At 41.1% G+C, this 22209-nt stretch overlaps 1 protein-coding gene across 2 annotated transcripts in view; it reads left to right on the top strand.

The window, feature by feature from the left end:
* DGCR2 (DiGeorge syndrome critical region gene 2) overlaps positions 1-21879 on the top strand; it is a 51086-nt gene extending 29207 nt beyond the window's left edge. The window contains exons 3-11 of one of the 2 annotated variants that reach the window (XR_005102221.1): positions 2461-2586; positions 4889-5099; positions 6081-6157; positions 8240-8416; positions 10352-10555; positions 14927-15079; positions 15761-15997; positions 16784-17567; positions 20035-21879. Coding sequence is in view for 1 of the 2 variants with exons in the window: in XM_037375110.1 (XP_037231007.1) it covers positions 2461-2586; positions 4889-5099; positions 6081-6157; positions 8240-8416; positions 10352-10555; positions 14927-15079; positions 15761-15997; positions 16784-17025 (1427 nt within the window). In the remaining variant the exon portion in view is untranslated. Of the gene's footprint in view, positions 1-2460; positions 2587-4888; positions 5100-6080; positions 6158-8239; positions 8417-10351; positions 10556-14926; positions 15080-15760; positions 15998-16783 lie in introns of both variants that reach the window. The other variant, XM_037375110.1, reaches the window with a different exon arrangement.
* The last annotated feature ends 330 nt before the right edge of the window (positions 21880-22209 follow it).

Below are 22209 nucleotides of genomic sequence, written 5' to 3'. Positions count from 1 at the left end.
TCAGTCCCATTACGCCTTTGCCATCAGAATCTGCAACAGCTTTTCATGGCAGTCAAGTGACTTAGAGGCTTGTTAGCATCTCTTTATTGCCCTGGAAAAACTTGTCATCGTTGCTTTTCTCACAGACTGAAAATTCAGGTCAAATAGGAGCAATTTAATATTTGAAGAGCACCAGTTTCTTAAGCAGCTGACAGTGTTGGGCTTGAAGGAGAAGTGGCTTGTGGTGGCTGCTTTCTGCCTCTTCAGTCCTGCCTGGTTTCAGCGGCAAGTCTGCTGAGACGGGCAGATGCTGAGGAAGGAATGAGTGTCCTGCTTCCTGGGTGAGGACTGATTGCACTCACGTTGTGTGGGATCTGTGTAGCTATTTTTCAAAGCATCTGGCATAAATTCTGTCCGTTTAAGATGTTAGCCCAAGTAACCCTTTCTTAACATATAAGGTTAAAACCTGTGAACTTCTGTTTTATTCCTGGAGGAGGTAAATTGTTAAGTCCTTGTGGGCGTTCTATTTAGCCATGGAGGGTCAGCCATATGGTGTTGCATCTGCTGTTGCTTCTGAAAGGGACCTAATTCTTCATGCGTTTGGTTCTTACTGGTTCTTTGGGTTTAGTTGTTACCATTTAATGCCATGGGAAAATAGAACTTCCCATGCTGAGCTCAGTTCATCTTTGATAAAGCATTCTACAGTAGCTAGTGTTATTTTTAAAGTCTTACTGTAATTAAAGATTTGCTTTTTTAGTGTCTCAGTATTGCTCTGAAAATCACAGTGTAAATACTGCTACTGAACCATTAGGATTAAGAACAGTCAGATTCTAAAACTAAAAATAGTTTGGCCTCTAAAGTAATAAAAAATAATCAGTGATCTGCACTGTCAAGTTATTTGACCATTTTGTGTCCTTTGAAATATGCACTAACTGAATTTCTTGGCACAACCTTCTTGCCTGTGATAAATAGCGTATTTTAATATTGAACAGTAGAATTACTATTTCATTCCTGTAGGGCCCTGTGAGTGTATTATGCACAGCCATTTCTTAATGGGTGATCTCTATAGACATGTAATTCCTAGGATAACGTGATAATTAAATATCCCTTGCTTATCCCATTAGCCAGGGCAAACTCAGTATGCTAGAGCCAGATGAATGCAAAGCTACTCTGCTGTTCCTGGGCTCCAGCTAGTGATTTCTTTTGAACATTGGTGCTAACGTTTGTTCCAGGGAATTGCGTTGTTTGATGGTGGGTTCTTGTGGAGGTCTTTCCCCGCAGTGAATACACGGAACAGTCCCCAGCTCTGGGTTTAAATTATCATGAAATTGCTGGGTTTTAGAAAAGAGAAAGTTTTACTGATATGGTTTTGAATATATTGCAAAAAGGTACGGTCATTTTTGACAGGTTTAACTACATAGCTCCTCTTCGTTTGGGATGGTGACTGGTTTATTTGGTTTAGCTAGGCTAAATAGAGCTAATCAGCTTTAAAGGAAAATAAGCTGATTTTTTTAATGTAGAAATTAATGTCTGCATAGCTCTTCGCTGGTTAAACTCTACCTTTAATAACATCTAGTAGTATTAAATTACATACTAGTAGATATTTCTAATGCTTACATTCATAGGTTCTTTGGTTATTAATTTTTCTCTTTTTAAGGTTAATCCCTTGTTTCCAGATTAATCGTTCCTGGTGCTCATCTCAGTCTTCCTCAAAGGTTTCTCCCCACCACTGTACCAGCCTTCCTACTTAGGACCTTGCTAGTTTTGCTGGCTATGGCTTACTCTGCAGCGTCTCCACCTGAACTGTGTGTTCCTTATTTACGCCTGGTAGCTGGGGGAACCCCTTTTCTGGAATAACATCTTGCACTATGTTCAGTTACTGAATCCAGTTGTCAAAAGCCCTGACACTGAGATGAGGATGTGTGTGGGTTTTGTTTCAGAAATAATGAACTAACATTTCCAATAGAAGCTTGAGTGAATGAAAAACTTTGTTCTTCCGGCTGAAGATGGGTTTCCTTTCCTGGTTTTAATTTTGTCCTAGAACTCAGAATGTGTTGAAAAATGTGTTGGAGAAGTTGTCTTATATCCTTGAACATAAAACTGAGAAACAAAGCAGCTGGATAGTGGGTAGTTCTGTAAACAGGAACAGATAAAACGCACTGGGGATGATGCATTTGCTGCAGCAATTGAAATGGCAAGCATCAAGTCCTGTGTGCAGCTGCAGGCTGCTGAGGATCTGCAGAAGGATTTCGCTTATTCTGCAAGACTCTTGTAATGGCTTGTTGGTTCTTTTCAATTGTAGGTATTTTGGTTATGTACTGTGTAAAATGGCCAAGCTGTTATTGCAGGATCTACCATCTTTGTTTACCTCTGTCATTTATCTTATATGTCTTGAATGAAAATCCAGAGAAAGTTTAATAAAAAGAAATCTCTCTTTGCTTGCATCTTTCACCAGTACTGACTATTCCTTCTGGTCCCCAGGCTTGACAGGGGACCAGCGAACATACCATGGGAAGGAGAATGTGGACTCCAGGCACAATCGAGGGAGAGGAGGAGAGACAACCCGTTTTCACACTGTCAATGTGGCACAGCCTGTCCGATTTAGCAGTAAGTTGCAGACTAGGAAATCTGGGCCATCTTTCTGCTAATTAATTTAGCAATTTAGGCAATATTTTTTTAGGGAGAAATTAATAGATTTATCTCTTGCATAGCTTTTTGACCAGATTTTATTCATGTGCAGTACTTTTTAAGGTTTTTGTACACTTCTTCTGTGTATGTCCTGTTATATTGCGCAGTTTATATAGCAGGCCAATGCATGCAAAGAATTCTACTTCTGTAATCCTCTCTTCTTGTGAAACCAGAGTTGCAATTTTCTGTTATAACTCATTGCAATTACAGAAAACTAAGCCCACGGTTTAAGTAATGGTTTCAGCCTGCAGCAGGGGATATAGTCTAGCCCTTGTCTCTTGATGTGAGCTTGCATGGAGGGTTGTCCCCTGGAAGGTGGGGGGAAACCAAAATTGATTGCTCTTGATCGAAGTAGATTTGAAGATGAACTTAAGGATGTTGCACTATTAGTTAATTAAAGTGCGTTTCTGATGTTGTGAGTTTTATATCATTTTTAATAGGAAAAATACTCTTTAGGGAATGGGGAACTTAAATTCTTCACTTCTCTGAAGACAAAACCTGTTAAGGAACTGTGTAGCACTTGATTGGGTTTTGCTGTGTTACTCGCATCAGTCAATCAGGAATCTTCAAAAAATATCACTTTAGTGTCATTCTACCCTCTCATCTGCAGCACTGTTTGTGCCACTGTCAGCATCCTAGTCCTTGCCTTATCTAAAGAGTTATAAGTGTCCTGCAAGCATCCTTCCTGCTGATCATGGCTTGTAGTGACTGCTGCCTTATCATGGCTGAAACTGGGACATGCCTCTGAATCTCTGCAGGCCCTAAACATCTAAATCTCCCCTGCCTTCTCCCTCTTATCTTGGTTCCCTCTTTGCTCCAGGGTTCACACAGTGATTTGAGAGTGTGAGACAGCACTGATTAGCCTTGGAGGGAGGGCTGGGACAGGTTAGGAAGGGGGCGTGGTGGGAAGACAGTATGGCAGTAGGCAGTAATTGGGAAAAATTGCTTTGGACTATGGTGATCTGAAAAAGACAAATGATTAGCAAAGGTAAAAATTCACCTCATTGTTAATTTTTTTTAAGGACAAAAATGCTTATTAAAAATAGGTATTTTGATTTGTCATGGATTCCAGTAGCTAAATTATGTTAGTAGAATGTATAAAGGACAATAAAGCAATTTAGAAATTGATACAGCAATATCTAATATGCTCTGCAGTCTGATTGGTACTGTATTCTGTCCCACCTTAGTGAAGCAGATATTAAAAGATCCCATATAAATGGAGAATAAGGAAAGACATTTAATTAAAAGGCTTCAAATCTAAGTTTGTGTATTGTTATTTGATGACAAAGGTCACTGTTTCTGAAGAGGGAGTTAAAGAGGCTTGAGAACAGGAACTTTGTGAATGTATGCCATGAACATAAAACAGTATGTGAACTTAAAGTTCCTTTCTTAAGTGTTGTGCAAAGTAAATACTGCAAATGCAGGTGCTAAAATCGTATTTCATGTGCGTTTTAAATTTCAGCTGCCTGCCTCTGTGATTTTCTCTGTTAGTTACCCATCACCCCCAAGAATGCCAGTCAAAAGCCCATGGGCCTGTTTCATCCAGAAATGCCTCGAGGCTTTGCTTGCATATTCCCTTAGTTGAGTTGATTGAGAGAAAGTAGGCACAGCAGTTCATGCCATCACCTCCTTACTTTCGCAGTGATGCTTTTCCAAAGCAAACAACAGTTACCCCAGAATCCCCGTTGTCTTTAGTGATTGACTATGGAAGCAGGATTACGTGAATACTGCTGAGACTGTAGAAGTAGGTTGAAAACTTCACAGCAAGTTGGTTGTATTGCTAACCACCTAACAGAAAGATACAGTCATTAAATTGGCCACCTCTGGTTTTTTCTTCCTGCTTCTTGCTGCTTGTTTTGGCTTGGATTGATCGAACTGACTGGATTTATAAAGATGTGCAGGGAAATGTTTTCCACAAGTAGATCATCAGTCTTAATTAAAGACTTTAAAGCCTGTCACAATACAATGAAACATTACTAGGAGTTGCATCTTTTAAGATACATTAAATTTTTTTTTCCTTTATCAAAATCTGTAGTAAAGTAAGTCTTCTGTGATCTGTAACGCACATACCTCCTCCTGATGAGGTGAAATATACACAGTATGTTGTGTGTACACATCCGAATGATTATGCATTGTGTTGTCATAGACTGATTAGGATGCATTATCTTGAAGATCCTAATTTGGGGGGAATGGTTTCCCTTCTATTCTTCATGTTTCCTAGGAAAGTGCCCAACAGGATGGCACCACTATGAGGGCACAGCCAGCTGTTACAGAGTGTATTTAAATGGAGAGAACTACTGGGATGCCGTGCAGACATGTCAGCGGGTGAATGGATCCCTCGCCACCTTCACTGCAGACCAAGAGCTAAGGTTTATCCTGGCACAGGAGTGGGACTTGGAAGAAAAAACATTTGTAAGGAAGGACCAGCGTAGGTGAGTAGGAAGGAAAGGACAAAGATCTTGTATTACATGAGAAAGGTTTCTGTGTGATAAGAATGCTGGTAGTTCAGTTTGCTTAGAGAATCTAATGGTAAAATTGACTTCAGCTTAATCAGTATGAGCATGCTGGTTGACTGTTTGGCCACCTGTGTTGTATGTTTTAATTAACATTAACAGGTAGGCTACAAGTCAACAGTCTCTTTATCTTCAGGCTGTCTCAACAATGTACTGGTATTCTTGAATTGCAACAGGGAAGATGGATTTTACAGTGACTTACTGCTGTGCTACCTTGTATAAGAAGTAATTCTTTAAATTTTTCAACAGAATTTTTGTTTCTGATAAGTACCAGTAGCTCTAACAAAGACCGCAAGTTTGAGCTAAGAATGAAATAAAAAGCCATTTTGAGTTGCAAGAACTGTTCCAGTGGCTTAAGATATTTCATTTTGTTAGTTCACAACAAACGAAATTCTTTTTTTTTTTTTCTTTTTTTTTTTCTTTTTTTTTTTCCCTGTGGGTTTTCTGTCAGTCTTACTGGCTGCTATGACATCACGGGTCACCAGGAGTGGTTCAGTAATGGTGTATCTCTATCTCTGGAGAGCTAGACGGTTTGATCCAGAACAGTGTGACAGAAGTTGTATATGTTTATAAAATACTTCTGGATGCTTTTCTGTGGTTTTTGTGTTCGAGATACTGAAGTGCTGCCATAACAACAAAATAAGGTGCTTATAATGAATAAAAGATGTGGTGAGTTATCATTTGTAAGTGTAGAAAACTATCAAATATTCTCCTCTGTTCCTCACCTGTAGTGTCTCTATCTGCATTGCCAATGTATGGGCTTAAACGTTAAGGAAAAAATCATCAGAATGTTTTGAAAGTTAGCTTTTAAGTATGAAGACATTGAAAGGTTCTGTGTCATATAGTTTGTTAGTATCTTTCTGACTTGTAGCTTTACAATCTAACTTAATTTCTTTGTAGGTTCTGGGTTGGATATCAGTATGTGATCACCAATCGAAATCACTCTCTGGAAGGCCATTGGGAAGTAGCTTATAAAGGTAGGTCTCTCAAATTACTAATTAATTAAATGGCCCATGGAAGCTGTCTTAAAGCATGAATATTATGTGCAAGAACAATGTAACTTCTTTTGGTGATAATGTAGGGGAACTGCTTTGCTTTACAATGTCAAAACGAAAGAGTTTAATACTCGATACACATCTTACTTTCAAGTGTAAGAAGTTTGATATTTTTTCACATTGAATCTTGTGGAGAGAACATGGTTGTCCATTTATTTGGGCTTTCCCCTTGATTAAGCTGAAAAAAAGGAAACTACTCTGTAGGGTTTTTTTAAGCACCAGCACTGTGAATTCCAGTGTAGCATTTGGAAACTAAGCTGAAAAGTTTTCTTCTCATATACAATTTTCAATAATGGAAAAATCTGGAAGAGGAACTTCCATTAGATATTGATACAGCATTATGAACAGAATTTTGTTGAACATTTGCATCTTGAAAAATACATCCTTTGACATGTGAGAAGTAGTAGAACCCCCTGCATAACTTTCTAATGACAGTACTTGTTTACTGTGCTGCCATGCACAAGATTATTGATGTCGTTTGTCATTCAAGTAAACTGAATGTTCAGACAAAGTTATTCTTTCTTGTAGAGGATGGAACATTTTCTTCAGTTCCTTAAAGCACCTAAAGATGTCTTTGGACAGCAGGAGAAAGGGAGGGAGGGAATTTTTATGTAAATTATGCCTTCCTCGTTGTCTGAAATCTCCATAATAGGGATTTCTGCTCTGCACAAAACTGTTTATATAGGTAGGTTTCTTCTGTGAAGCCCAAGGAAAAAAATCCACATTCTTAAAAGCACCTTCCTTTGCTTTTTGGAAAGTTGACTGCACTGCCATCTGCTGACAGTGTTAACAAACAGGGAGGCCTAATTTACAGAAAAACCGTGACACCTGTTTTTATTGTAAGCTGTATTTTATTCGATGCATTATATAAACTTAAGCCTTCTCAATACCATATATTCTTTTGATTGCAAGTTTTCTGTTTAATAAAGGGGTAGCCATATGAAACAGCACAGAGTAGCATTCAGTAGCTTCTGAAAAACTATTTAAGCTGCATTGACTTGTAGCAAGGCAGACTCTGAAATCCGCGGTGTCTGTTTGGAAAGTGATTTAGGGTCCTATAGCTTGCAAATTTTAATCCATTATTGGGATGTGGAAGCCCTCAAAAAATATAATAGGAGGACTTAGTTGCATAAACAAAAAACCATCATATCTAATGGTGTTTGAAAGAAGCGTGAGAAGACTGTGTAATACGCTTACTGCAAGAGTTGTTAAAATCAATGTTTAAGAACACAGATTCGACAAGTGGGCTTCTGAAAACATATAGGCTAATTTTTACAATTGCTGTGTCTTGGTCTCCCATTAATCTCTGCAACTTTGTGTACCAGCAGATTTAATGGTGAAGTGAGCCAGAAACAACATTTTAAAAGTTATAAAATGTCTGCAACACCTCTTGCACTGTTTGGAACCAATCACAATACAGTCTCTTAACAATTGCATGAGTTAGGAGGACCAAATAGTCTGTACCATCACTGCAGAAGCAGCACTGCAGCCTTGTTCTCTGCATAGCATGGCTCTGCACTCTGAATGAGCAGTGTGAGACATTGAGGAGCAGCTCTGCAGTGTGCTGCACAGGATAGATCTACACACCTCTTAGGAAGCACTAGTAGGTGCTTGGAGTGTCAGGTACAGGATTGGTATGGGTCCTTGCTCCGCTAGTAGCAAGCGTGACCAAGGCCCGCATTGTTTGAAAGGGTGCATAACTATTGGCAGGCAAACCCCACAGGACTCCGCAAAGCAGCACTTGTAGCGATATTGGAACATCAGTCCTGCTGGTTCAGAATGACAAAATTACCCAGTACTTTGAAAACAGCAGCCTCTTTCCTCTGAGTCACCCGTTCCCTCCCTGGTATTTGCCTTCCCTGGAGGAATGCTGCTAATGGAAGCTAAAGCTAGAGGACAGTAGCCTTGTAGCAGGGTTGGTGTGCATGAAATGAGTGATATTACAGAGCCTTTCTAAAGCATTGCATACCTGCAGGCTGCTTATACCAATGCATCTTGTTCTAGGCTCTTCAGAAGTATTTTTACCCCCTGACCCTATCTTTGGTACGGCTATGTCTGAAAAGGAAAATGTTCTTTGTGCCCAGCTTCAGTGTTTCCATTTTCCTACCCTTCGGCACCATGGTTTACACAGCTGGTATGCTGAAAACTGCTATGAGAAATCTTCATTCCTCTGCAAAAGAAGTAAGTTGGTTTTAGTTCAGCGTTAACTGCGTTGCATGTTTAAATATATACATAATAAATATGGGGAAATCAGTTAGTTATCCTTTCTACTTTTGCTCAGTGAAATTAAAAAAAAAACAAAAAAAAAACCAAAAAGGCGGAGGAGGGGGTGGTTTTTAAGTGTCTGTTTGGTTTTTATAAATAGGAGCATCACAATGTGTGGTAGTCAGGCACAGTACAGATTTTCACAAAAAAATTATTGTTAAGCAGCTCTGTCAGCCCCAAAATAAAGTATACTTGAAAAAGAAAGTTAAAAAAAAAGAAAACACTTTACTATCATAAATTAGTAGCTTCACATGAAAATAATGAAACACTTATTTCTGGTTTACTTTGAATATAGCAAATTCTAGTAAATTCTTTCCAGACAATTATTAGAACTGGGGCGGGGCAGGGGTGGGGTGGGGGGGTGGGCAGAGCAAGTGGTGCTGCAGACTTAAAAGTGAAAAAAAATTACTTTCATCCTGTATCTTGCATTTCTTTACTTAAAAAGGCTTGATACCCACAGAGGTATTGGTGGTATTTTCAGGTAATCCTTAAGAAACCTGATATAGATTGTGCTGCTTTGCAAGGAGAAAGTTGAACTTCTTTTTTGCAAGCTGAACTTTTACTGCAGTTCTTGAAATTTTTCTAGGTTGCTTTTTCTTTAAAGCGGGACAAAGACTTACAGAATGGCAAGGGAGGAAAATCCAGCCCTTTGCCTGCTTTTGCACCTGGAATACTGAAAATTAGGAAGACATGATGATGCCTTGTCTACTTGAGATGTAATAAGATCTTGGAATCTGATATTGAAGGACATGGGTTTAGTCAAAATATGATCAAAGGATGACCTTTTTGGTCAATTTTTTGAGGTGATGTTGTAAGGAAGGCAATAGCTCTGCCAAAACATTAACCAGAGGGTGAGGGTATCGGATGTATAAGCTGAGCAGAAGAATGCTGTGTCCAATTTCAGGCCTCAAAGTACAAGAAAAGTGTTGACAAGACCTTGACGAATGGAGGCAAGTTCAGTGGGGGCCAGCAGGATGGGTGATGTGGGCTGAAGTGCCTGTCTTTTGGGGTGAGGCAGTGGGAATGGGGCTCTTTCAGCCTGCAGAAGGGAAGGCTTCTGGGGGATCCGAGAGCTGCCTGCCAGTACTTACCAGGAGGTTATCAAGAAGATGGAGCCAGGCTCTTGGCAGTAGTGCGTGGCAGGAGTCAAGGGTCACTAAGTTGAAATGAGATTTGAATTAATGCCAGGGAAAACGGTTTAATCGTGAGGGTAATCAAGAGTGGAACAGACTCTTAGGGCCGTTGTGCAGCTGTGGACACAAAAAACCTCAGACGTTTTTATGACCAGATTAGCTAAAACCCTCAGCAACCTGCTAGGTTGTCGTAGCTGACCTGCTTTGAGCAGGAGATTGAGCTGGAGACACCTCCTCAGGTCTCTTCCAGTTTGAACTTTCCTGTGGAGCCTCCCAGCAGACCTGTGCGAGGGTAGAGGGGGCAGGCCACCCTCCCGTAGCAGTTCCTTCAGCTGGCAGGTCCCAGTGCTGTCTGCGTTCCCTCCCTCTGGTTTTGGTACCTGCCTTCAGTTGAAGGAAAGGACAGTGGACAGAAGACAGCTAAACTTCGTCTGCTGTGCGGGGATCAAGATGCAGCTAAGTGCGTCAATTCCACTAAGTACCTAAAACTCACTTTGTCAATTTTGAGCAGTAAATCATCCCTGTGTGCTCCCAAACTATCCATTATCTTCCCCACTCCTTGGAGATCTGTTTTCAAAGCTGCTTTAATGTGAAGGTGAGGCTTTTAACTGGTGGTCTGCTTATGTTTACAAATCACTTCATGTAACAGAATAAACTGGACTTGGTCTGGCTGGTTCAATCCAAGACACTTGGATATTGACGTACGTTTCTGTCCTAGGCCAGACTTGCGTTGATATCAAAGACAACATTGTCGATGAAGGCTACTACTTCACTCCAAAAGGGAATGATCCCTGTTTGAGCTGTACATGTCACAATGGTGAACCTGAAATGTGTGTGGCTGCTTTGTGTGAACGGCCCCAGGGGTGTCAGCAGTATCGCAAAGACCCTAAGGAGTGCTGCAAATTTACGTGTTTAGACCCAGGTAAGAGCTGACTGCTACAGTTTTGTCAAGAAAAATGAGTTTGGTGCTCAAATTGGTTATCTTTGGGTATAACTTTCTTTGAAATGATACATCTTTTTTTCAGTGCTTCAACATTGCTGAGTACAAGCCCCCTGTGGGGAAAGATACCAAATCACAGGACATGAAACACTTCAGAGTGTGTCTGGAAAGAATTAGTTGTCCTTGATGCTACCTATGTAGGAGAAGCAGTAGCTGTTTTTTCTGTATGGAGGTTGACACTACTGTGGATTTTTCATAGAGCACCTTGCATGGTTCCTTTGTTGTGTTTAGTTGTCATGAAAAGACTTTTCACTTAATTAAGCATCTTTTTCTGGACATGAGCATTTGTGTGTGTGTGTGAGTTTGCATGCAGGGGTCGCGTGGGAAGCAGAGTTTATAAATAGTTTCAGTAATAATCAGGACATGCAGCCTTGTTTATTGGATTTGGCATCTCGGTGCCGCTTCTTGTTTTGGATCAGTAAAGTCTTCAGATGACTCTGAACTGTTTGTCAGTTACTGTTTGGGGATGCAAATTTGTGGGGGGTTATTATTCTGTAAAGAGACTTGTGAAAATAAGTGTATCTTACTTGGAACTTACTGTGAGGGTGGTCAAATGCTGGAGCCGGTTGCTTGTGGAGTCTCCATCTGGGGGAGGATTTTCAGTGCCCGATTGGACTCTGTCCTGCGTGACCTGCTCTAGCCGACGCTGCTTGAGCAGGGGTTGGACTAGGTGATACCAGGACGACCCTTCCAACCGCAACTGTTCTGTGATACTGTTATTTCCTGGTATTTTGAAAGAACCTAATCTTATCTGAGTGCACTAAGGAACTATTGTTCTGAACTCTTAGGGAAAATGTGGAAGGTCAGAGGGTTCTTTCATTCCGTTGCAGAAAAGGGGTGCTTATTGGCTTCCAAAATTGCAGTCTTTCTGATCTGTCTCAACTACAGAAATTAAAGACCACTAGCTCCTCCTGGCTGTCACTCACATTTGTTCTGAGGGCTAAGCTTAACAGATGTTCATAGCTAGTATTGCAGGTTGGTCGGTGATAGAGTGGGCAGAAAAGAGGAGCCTTCCTCCCACTCTTACAGCAGTTAAGAGTTTATCTTCGCTTTTTTTATTTTCAGGAACAGTGTCAGCAAAGCATCATTCGGCAGACAGGATAAGACGACCTGGGTTAACCTCATGCTTTAATCCTTGCTTGTTGCTGTGGGTCTTAACTGTTTCATGAATACTGATTTGAAGAGTGTGTTTTACCACATTCTTTCTGATCCTTAAGCTCTTCTTTCTCTACTGATGCTAAATAAAACTGTTTCATTATACTCTGGCCTGAAGTGTTCTGGTTTTTTTAGTAACTTAATTTTTGAGAGAAGAATCATCAAGCAGTTGTCAGACTTCCTTCATAATGAAGTTACTTCAGCTAGTGATAAACACTGAAATTTTTAAATGAAGCATTTTGGTTTTCCTTCTGGGTGTTTATAAATGACTCTTCCAGATGGCAAAATTAATGAATTGCTTTCCTTAATCAGCATGTATTTATCTTTGTCCAGTTCTTAACATATATCTTCTCTAAGCTCTGTTACAAGGAAAGAAAACAGTTTATTAATCAACAGTAAGTAAATTAATCACCCAAGGAGAGACTAGGGGGAAATAAATCCTGCTGTTGGGCTGGCAGGTAATCAGCTCTCGCAGTGTGAGTGGGTGAGCAATGGTTATAAGTGGATAACAACTATTACTCAAGGACTTGGTAGTAGAGGAGTTTTTCAGTGGTAGGAGTAAGCTGGGCAATCACAGCTATACTCTTTTGCAAGATGCCACTGTTTAGTTGAAGATAAATAGCAGAGGAAAATCTTTCCTGTACTAATGCTGAAACCAAGGTAATCTGTCTATTGCTCTCTGTGGATGTGGTAGAAAATAATTTTTCTGTGTGGCTCTTTTTTAGACAGAGCTTCAACTCTTATTTGTGAAACGGTAATAAAAGAAATAAAATACTTTTAAAAAGCTGATGGTGCACAAGCTTTTCTAGTGACTAAACTGGTGCAGTTGCAGGGTATTACTACTGGATTGAGTGTAAAACAGTCTTTCTGAAATAATCTGTTTGTATTTATGTGGGGTGGAGATCTGTGATGACTTACCTTGTTCTGCACAGGCTGAGTCTTTGTCCTTTTTTTTTTTTTAATCTAGGACTTGACAATAGTTTATCCAACTAAACAGGTTGGATGTTAGGAGCTCTCACAGGCTGGGACCAGTGTGATAGAGGCCCAAGGTGCCCCCAGAAGGTCCAAGAACTGCAGTTGTAGCTGATCTAAAGAGAATACATGGAAGTCAGACTTTCTGCCTACGAGATTGTGTCATGCTTGGCTGTGTGTATGTTTTACTTCACTCACTTTCTTTAGGGCAGTTACTAGCAGTAATTTATGATGTTGATGGAGTCAGCATTGCCATGAAATGGAGGAGGAACAACGGCAGGTCTGTGGCATTCAGGAGGGTGTGCTGGTTGGTGTGTGACTGCATCAGTTCAAGCTCTGACAGTAAGAGTTGCTAAAAGGTTGGACAGCACAGAGGCTTTTGTATGGCACAGCCAGATTTGAGAGGGTGTGATGTTCAAGCTCCATGCATGGTGCACTATTAAATGAATTTCTTGTTGCCAGGAATGCATTACGTAATAATACCAGCCTGTTAGCCATGTACTTTGCCGATGTATAAATGAGGTGTTTTTGTAATGTTACTAGCATTTGTAGCAAGCCAGTACTTAGAATTTTTGTAAGGTTTTTAGCTTGCTTTTGTAAGGGATCTTTGATACAGCTTTAGTGTCTGTTAGTGAAAGGAAAAGTATTGAGAGGAGAGGTGGCCAGGATCTGGCTGGCTGCTGTAGGGAGTGCAGTGGCACCACGGTGGCTGGGGAGAGGGGCTTGTGCCTGGTAGTGCCCGTGTCCTGTAGCAGTAGGTGACCAGGTTGTGCAGCCACTTCATCTGTTTCTTATCCACACCTGACCTGGTTGTGTGTCTCTTTCGGAGCTCTTTTAATGGGAAACTGGTGCAAAGAACACAGCACAGTCATTTTTAGGTAATTTTTCTTTGTGTAGATGTGGTTTAAACCCAGCCAGCAGCTAAGTACCACACAACTACCCGCTACTCCCCACTCCCAGTGGGATGGGGAGGAGAACTGGGAAAAGGTAAACCCCATGGGTTGAGATAAGAACAGTTTAATACTTGAAACAAAGTAAAAATAATAAAGACAACAATGATAATTGTAATGAAGTGGAGAGGGAGAGAGAGGAATAAAATCCGAGGGGAAAAAAACCCCCAAGTGATGCACAATACAATTGCTCACCACCCGCTGATCGATGCCCAGCGAGTCCCTGAGCAGTGGTCAGCAGCCCCCTGCCAACTCCCCCCAGTTCCTGTACTGAGCACGATGTAAACATCGGTGTTATCAATGTTATTCTCATACTAAATCCAAAACACGGCATTGTACCAGCTACTCTGAAGAAAATTAATTCAATCCCAGCAGTAACCAGGACAGTAGAGTGTCTGTATGTGCACTTGCTACTTAAGCATAACCAAGCGTGATTAGTTGAATTGTGAAAAATTAATACCTGTCACGTCTGGTACTGGTAGAACAGTGAAAATTTGCAGTCGCAACAGCCTTCCAAGTGTGGATCTGGTTAGCAGTGGTATAGAGCTCTCAAAGTCCTAACCTCCTGCCTGTTTTGTGTTCTGCCACTTGCTTTCTATGTGATTCTAGGAAAATACTTAATTCCTGTTTACCTTAATCCCTTCAGTTCCTGAATGGTGATGATCATGTTGATTCAGCTTTTTAAGGTATTTTTAGTTCCTGTCACTTGATGGTGCTAACCAATGCACCAATGACACTGGAATTTAGATGACCAGATCTTGGTGATAATGACTAGAGATTTTTGTTGTTGATGTAAAAGTTAAGGTGTTCAGGAGTCAAGTAGGCATAGTGTGTAGATATGCTGGTTCTTAGGCCTTTCCCATAGCTTCCAGGCTTGCTGTCCTCTTCAGTATAACATCATCAGTCATGCCAGGGAGACAAGTAGATATGCAAAATGCTGTTAACCTTTCCTTTTTCCTATTTTCAGAGACCTGAAACCATCAGCACCTTGTCCCTTTTGCTGATTAAGATATTTTTAGAAATGTTTAGCTCTCCTTGGAATAAATAGCTAAATCACCTGATGATTCATAATTTTCTTACATTTTTGAAATACAGATAAATGTTAAACCAGGCTAATGAATCTTTATTCTGCGTTTCTCTCTGTTACTGACAGAACACCAAGAAAAATAGTCTTGAACAACAGTAACGGGCTTCTTTTGTATGTTTTATGTAACAGATGGCAACAGTTTGTTTGACTCAATGGCTGGTGGAATGCGTCTGATTGTTAGCTGCATTTCCTCCTTCCTCATCCTCTCTCTGCTGCTCTTCATGGTCCACCGGCTACGTCAGAGGCGGAGAGAGCGCATAGAGTCTTTGATTGGAGCAAATTGTAAGTAGCCTGTGTCTAATGCATCTTGATCTAAGTAGTGTACGTGCTTCAGAATAAAGAGAGCAAAAGAAATACAAATCTGTGGAAAATATCAGCATAAGTCTGGTTATAGGTTCTAGTCAGTACTACACCCAAACGTAGCTCTGTGCTGGCTGCTTGGAGCTGGTCATGGTTTGTGAAAGTTTTGGTTCTCTGAACCACTCCACATTCAAAGAGAACACTTGTATGTCAACACTTTTACCTTGTGCCTCATGCTCCTTACTGACAGGTTGATGTATGTAAAGGTGAGAAATGTCACAGTCTTGCTTGACTGTGCCTGTGCGTGTGTCTTGGTAGGTTCTTCAGACTTGACCTTTTTTAGCCAATAATGGAAAAATATGTTTTGTTTGTATGTGGTACAAATCTGAAATATATTCTATGTGTGAATGATCCCCTTAGCTTGAAGAGGTTAGGATCAAATGTAGATGTGATGCAGGGCAAACAGGCTGGGAGCAGGAGGCCCTGGCTATCGTTGTGTAACCACAGTGAGCTTACTTGTGTAGGTTATGTAGACTTTTTTAGGTCTTCAGGAGACGTGAGTTCCTTGGGTGTGAAAAGTGGAGACAGGTGTTGAGATCTGCCTTAAACTGAAGAAGAGGAAAGCATGGGCTAAAGTCACTTTTTTTTCTTCTCTTGAAATAGTGCACCATTTTAACTTGGGCCGCAGGATGCCTGGTTTTGATTATGGTCCTGATGGTTTTGGAACTGGCCTTACTCCACTGCATCTTTCAGATGATGGGGAAGGTGGGGCATTTCACTTCCATGATCCACCTCCGCCCTATACTGCTTACAAGTATCCAGATATTCAACATCCAGATGACCCACCTCCTCCTTATGAGGCTTCTGTCAATCCAGACAGCATCCTTTGTTCCACTCCAGGTATGCAGGCAACAATTTCTCCTTTCTTCCTCTCTTTCTTTTTGGCTAGATGGTAGGTTGTTGAGTTTTCTTAAACTATAATCATGTGTTTCAGTGATTGTGATAGGAAAATATTTCACAATAAAATCTCCTATTTCTGCACATGGAAAAGTCTTTTGTTAAAATATACCATTAAGCTTGGTTTTTCTCAAAGGTTCTTTGGATCGCCTAAATTACAAATGGAATCCACGCTGCAAGCACTTTAACTCGTATCTTACCTGTTTTCAAGCCTTACCTTGGATGGGTTGCCTGGTTGCTTAGTTTCCACTACGCTGGTACCTTTTCTGGTCTTTTGGAGATAGGTCTGTAGAGATTGGTATTAAAAAGTAGAACAAATGTCAAGTACAGGAGATTTAGAATAAAATACATCAAGCTGCTTCTCTCCTCCCCACTTCTCCCACCCACACCCCCCAAAAATTGACCAAAAATATCACTTTCTAATGATTCACCCAGTGCTCTTCAGTTTTGCAGCTGTGATAGTCACATACTGTAGAAATCATTCCAATTTGGGATTTTGTAGCAGCATATCTCACAAGATAAGTGAGCCTGATTAGTGCAAGTATCTTATTTATATATTGAAGTTTTATTTTTGCTACATAGTTTTCTTTTGCAGTGTCATCTCTTTGTGCATTAATGCAAAACCAGGAAAAACTTGGAGCTTCCAGAAACACAGATAGTAAATCTATTTAGGAATGTGAAATGATGATGCTTCACGTTCTGATGCTGCTTGTTTTTTGTACTTTGCAGATGGAGTTCTTTCGCAGACTGTGCAAAGCAGTCCTCCATCACTAGGAAACTGTGACGTATCCCCACAGCTTACAGAGGGATCGCTTCCTCCCTCAGTTGGTCCTTCTCCAGTGGAGCTGGAAGACTCTGCTGACAGCAGCACCTTTCTTGTCCCTCCTGACACACCGCTAAATGAAAACACACCGGCAGAAACTCTTACGGGCAGCCGTCACAGCCACTGTTCTCTCAATACCATTGTATAAAGGAGTAAAAAGCTGATCACCAGAGTTCTAGCAACTGTTTGCACAGACAAACACTAATCCGTGGTTTGAACTTCAGAAGGAATCTCCACTTTGTTTTTTGAACACTGCTTTTTATGTTCTAGATTAGGATTGTGCCTCTCGATTTTTGGCTGTCGTTATTCATTCACTAATTGGTTTGTCCTGTAAATATGGATTGTATAACTGCTCTTTTTTTTCCATTGGCTATGGAAAAGAGTGCAGAGAATTCCTTTGACTTCTAAGGAGGTAAAAAGTATGGGTAGGGTGTTTTGTTTTGGTTTTTTTTCTTAACCTGAGAGGAAACAAAATTATACCAGAAGAAAGCTGCTTGGATTTGGCTGGATCCACTGGACCCAGGGAACAGACAATGGAAAAGGAGGGTGGGGGGCAGTCACCTTCCAATTGCTTTCTCTCACTTCAGTGCTGAACTTGGAAAAGGCAGAGAAGACGGAACTGCAGGGGAAGGGACTGGGGCCTGTTTTATGGAATGGGAGCACTTGAGGAGCTAAAACACATGTCGCCAAGTAAGAGTTACACGGTGTGAAACGTGTGTATTTTGATCTGCCTTGCTGTTTCAGAACACCTTAGGGAGTGACGGATGAATGATCCACACAATATGTGACAAGTGGGTAGTAAGAAAACTAGGATTTGCAATTACAGTTATTTGTTGGTAGCTGCAAAATCTCATCGGGTAAACTTTTGGCCCATAAAGAAAACTGGGTATGTGTAACACTTGTGTCCCTTTGGTAGAATCCTCATATGTTTTAGGTAGTACTTTAGGGAAGAGATGGGGAGCAATTAACTTTGATGTAGTCTGACTTCACTAAATGAAGCCCCTGTTTGTTATAATCCCGTAAGGAAGATTAAGGTATTTTCTTTGTAGTTTAACTCCGTTCGTTAAGTTTAGCGAACAGTTGCACAAGATTGGCCTGGATAAAAGACCATTGTTCTTGCTTTACTTATTGCATGCTATACTTAGCATGTAAGTGTGTTCCCTCCATTTCACTTCTTTACAGTTCTGCAAATGCCATTTAAAAACAGTGATCAACACACAGTATACGTGCTGTTTAATTCTAATCGGACACTTGTTCCTCATCAGAGTCCCATAAATGGCCAACCCTATTGTAGGGATTTCCCCTGTGCCCCTCAATTTATCCAGGTCCCAGGAGGGGGGGGTTATAATGAGGTTGATGTACTTAAGTGAATAAAGCAGTTTCCTTCAGTCTGATATGTCATCTTAAATTTCCCCCTCAGACTGAACTCTGTAAGTTAATTTGCAGATGGCAAAAAGTTTACTTCACTCCCTCACTAAACCCGAAGTCAGGTACTGTTGGTTTTATGAGTGCAAAATAATCTTTACAGGTGATTTTAAGTTTGGATTTCAGTGTACAAATAATTTATCCTTTCCCCCCATCTTCCTTCTGCCTCTGCTTCTCCTTGACTTACTGTAGCAGTCAGCAGATGAGATGGATTATAAGGAATTTGTAAAGAATGCCCCTTGTGAGTGTTCTTCTGTTACCTTATGAAAGGTGCGAGCCTAGAGGGACAGGAAGAAAACACTGCATGGCGGGGGTGGGTATGTGATCTATTTTTCTAGTAATGATGAGAAATCAGACTTGTATGACAAATCCTAACCCACTGTTGTGGTTTCCCAGTGCAGCTGACTCTTTCCCCATTGAATATGCTGCTACTTTCTATTCTGTGTCTTGCCCATAGGCTTATACTGTACTTGGGGATTGGTCTGGACAATTCAGCTCCTTTTGCACAGAAAACTGTGAGGTTTGTTATTGAGGTCGTATCTGGTGTCGTGACATTCAGGCACTTGCAAACGATCTTGAATCCCTCGGAGAGCATGAATCACAGTTCTGGGGTGTGCTGCTGGCACATGAGTGGGAGAAAGCATGTTAGGAAGCCTCTCCGCCTGGAGCCGTACCACCACCCGCAGCCTGCTCTCTGGTGTGACTGGCTCCAACAGCAGTGGTACGAAATGAGAGGAGCAACTCTTCACCATGTGGGATCTTTTAGCGTCTCCTCCTCTGAGTTCAAGTCCTGGTCTAACGAAGTGGATGGATAGCAGTAGTCAGAACCATGCGTACAAATGATCGAGCATTTCTGAAGTATGAAAATAAAGCGGGTTTTGTGCATTTTTGAGCACATTCATACGTTTTATACATTGTATGTACTGATTTTTCTTTAGTTTTATAGGTACGAATGTGTGTGTGCGCGTGTGTGTTTCTGGGTGGCGAGATATATATATGTATACATACTGTAGATGGTAACCTTTGTGCTGCATCCAGCTGGATGAAGCTAAGCACTGGGATGTAAACTAGGCTCTTAGGGTTAATACTTCGCTCAAGCTGGCTACACTCTGTTGTAGGACAGGCTGTGATAGTGTACACTTAAGTAGGATGCAAAGTCTATGCTACTACAATCTGTTCCTGAAAAATATTTTGTTAGCAGTGCAAAATAGAAAATTTGCAATTTCTTTTGAAGCCAGATGGAATATTTGTTCTTTGTAGTATCCTAGCGCAATAACAAAAGGCCTTTTGGCTTGGTTTAGTCTCTGAAGCTGTGTTTTCTGGCTGAGGTGAACAGATACCTTACCTCACACTTCTCCTAACACTGCGGGAATCTGTTCAATGGGTTTTTTTTATTTTCCTTTTGGTTCTGTAGTGAATTTTATTTGAAAATAAGCTCTGTTACAACTGGCAACTTCATGGTGGCTCCTGGTTGTAGCTATTCCAAATGGAGGCTTCTTTGTAGAAGCTTCAGTGTGATATTTCCCCCATTGCTTCTGAGCCTTTTCCACTTGTGTATTGGCACAGAGGCTGCTATTTTCTCTCCTTTTTTCCCCGTCCTCCTTCCTCTTAACTGTAAACAAGGGAAATTTTGCCTTGAACAGAGCAGCTCACTCAGTACAGCTCATTTACCTCTCGGTGAGCTTCTAATTTGGCAATAAAATTGTCTTTCTTTTTTCCCTTTTTAATGTAGCTTTTTCACATTGAGTACTCTCTCTTGAAGTAAGATCCTTTGTAGCAGAAAACATCACAACTACTCAGACTTCCGGACCAACTGGGGAAGAGTTAAGTTTTCTTGACAGCGGTTGACTCCTCAGCAAACCTTCCTTGCCCTTGGCAAGGTGACTGGTAAGCAGTTTGTCCTGAGCACCAATTACAGAGAGTTGATGCTTGCCCAAGGAAGACCTTTCTGTTTTGAATGCCATTAGATTGATGAGATCTTTGGAATTACTTTGTGCATTGATTCCCAGCCCCCCCGCTGTTCGCTTCTCTGGATGTTTTTCTTAACTACTGATGCATCCCAAATGTCCCTCCAGACTCAGCGAGGGAGGTGGCATTACCACATCATTCCCAGCAGCATGAGTGAGCAGCGAGTGCATTCCTCTTGGGATGTCCTTAACCACAGTTGTTGTGAAGTTGCAGCGCTCGCTTGTGTGCTGGGCTTGCACCTCCCGTTGCGGCCACAGACAAAACCACTCTTCAGATTCCCCATCCTTACAGTGTGCTGTGGTGCCATATTGAGGTCTCGGCTGTTCCTTCAAGAACAGCCCTAGATACTCGCTTCTGTTGTTGTTACCGGTGATACCCGTACAGTCTCACAGCAGCCTCTAATTTTTTTATGAGATGAGTTGTAGAGTGTTGTAATGTTAGAGGGACGGTGGGTTTCATTCTGTGCTAGAAAATCAAAACTGTCATTCATATGTACAAAAATATTGTCTGCGTAGTGTTCAGTTGTGTCTAGTTTTGAGCCTCAGATTATTTCTTTACCCATTCATGGCAGGACACTGATCTAGAAGAAGAATGAAGTGGGTGGAAATTTTTTTCTGAAGGCTTAATCTTACAGTCAGCGGGTGCTCTGCCTCCAGAGGTGTCGTGGGGTGATGGCCAGTTCATGCATCTCAAGCTTCACTTGGGAAGAAAATCTTTTTGTGACCAGTAATTATTACCGTTCTTATCCCATCTAATGTTAAATGAATTTGAAGCTGTTTTTAAAGATGGTTTTATCTTTCAGATGTGGCTTTTCAGTGGCAAAGCACAGACAATGTTGCCTCATGCAATCCATAACATGTGTCTCTTCTTTTTTCAGTTGCTGAAACTTCTTTTTTCTTCCTAGCTAAGGAACATGCAATATACAGAAATTTCTTTTAAGTTTTCCTTGCAAGTTGGGAGCTGGACCCTAAAATTAGAGCAGATGAGTGTAGAGGAGGCGAATCAAAGTTCATACATTTGCTTCTGATGTTCCCAGGTTCCAAATGAAATAGGCGTTTCTTTGGAATAGATGCTTTCAGTGATAAAGATGTGCTTCCCCTAACAACAGTCTGCATTACCTGCCTGCTACGGTACGACATAGCTTTAATTTTCCAGTATTGTGCACCTTGAATGTTGAGTGGGTTGGAGTTGATGCCAGCAGAGATGCTGCGTGCTCGGGCTACGTTTGTAGCTGTGCTGCACCGTACCCTGACTGCTGGGCTTGGAGGATGCCTGGGAGGCTGCGAGAGAGAATGAGACACTGCTTTTTACCTTCTCCTGGAAAATAATTTTAGCCAACACTGCATTTGCAGGCTTCTCCTTTGTAGTTGGTTTGTGACTGGACTTAACTGTGGCAGTGTATAAAAGATTTTGATATTCTGTGAAATACCATGTAGAATTTAAATTTGATACTATAATAATTCAGTCCCTGTGACACTGTTCAGGATTTTTTTTTGTTTGTTGTTTTAACATCTTTCTTTGGGGTTGGCACTAATCTTTCTTTTTTTCTCAAGATGCTGTGAGAAACATTTCATCCAAATGCCAAATAAATTGTGTTCTGTAAGAGAAATGGCCTGTTCCAGTGTCTCCTGATTTCTGCATCAATGTGATTCCTCAGTGTTGTGAAGGAAGGTCCTGTTAAATCACAGTTCTGAGCTGTGATCTTGCAAAAAGATCAATAAATGCATTTAACTTCAAGCAGGGAGGCTGCTGGAGTCCCTCTGTGTACAAATTCCAGTGGAATTTATCTGTATTAGTGTAACTTTAAGAAAGTTGGTTTTATACCCAAAAAGTTGAAGTGCAGCCTGTTCCTGCTGTGCTCCCCAAACCTGTGGGAAGATGCTGAGCCCCAGGCAGGAGGGTCAGGTGGTTGTGCTGGATGGGAGGGGGTGGTCCAGAC

The sequence above is a fragment of the Falco rusticolus genome, chromosome 1, assembly GCF_015220075.1.
Source record: "Falco rusticolus isolate bFalRus1 chromosome 1, bFalRus1.pri, whole genome shotgun sequence".
NCBI classification, from domain to species: Eukaryota; Metazoa; Chordata; class Aves; order Falconiformes; family Falconidae; genus Falco; species Falco rusticolus.
Note: the sequence above shows the minus strand (reverse complement) of the source record. Positions and strands in the feature narration are given on the sequence as shown.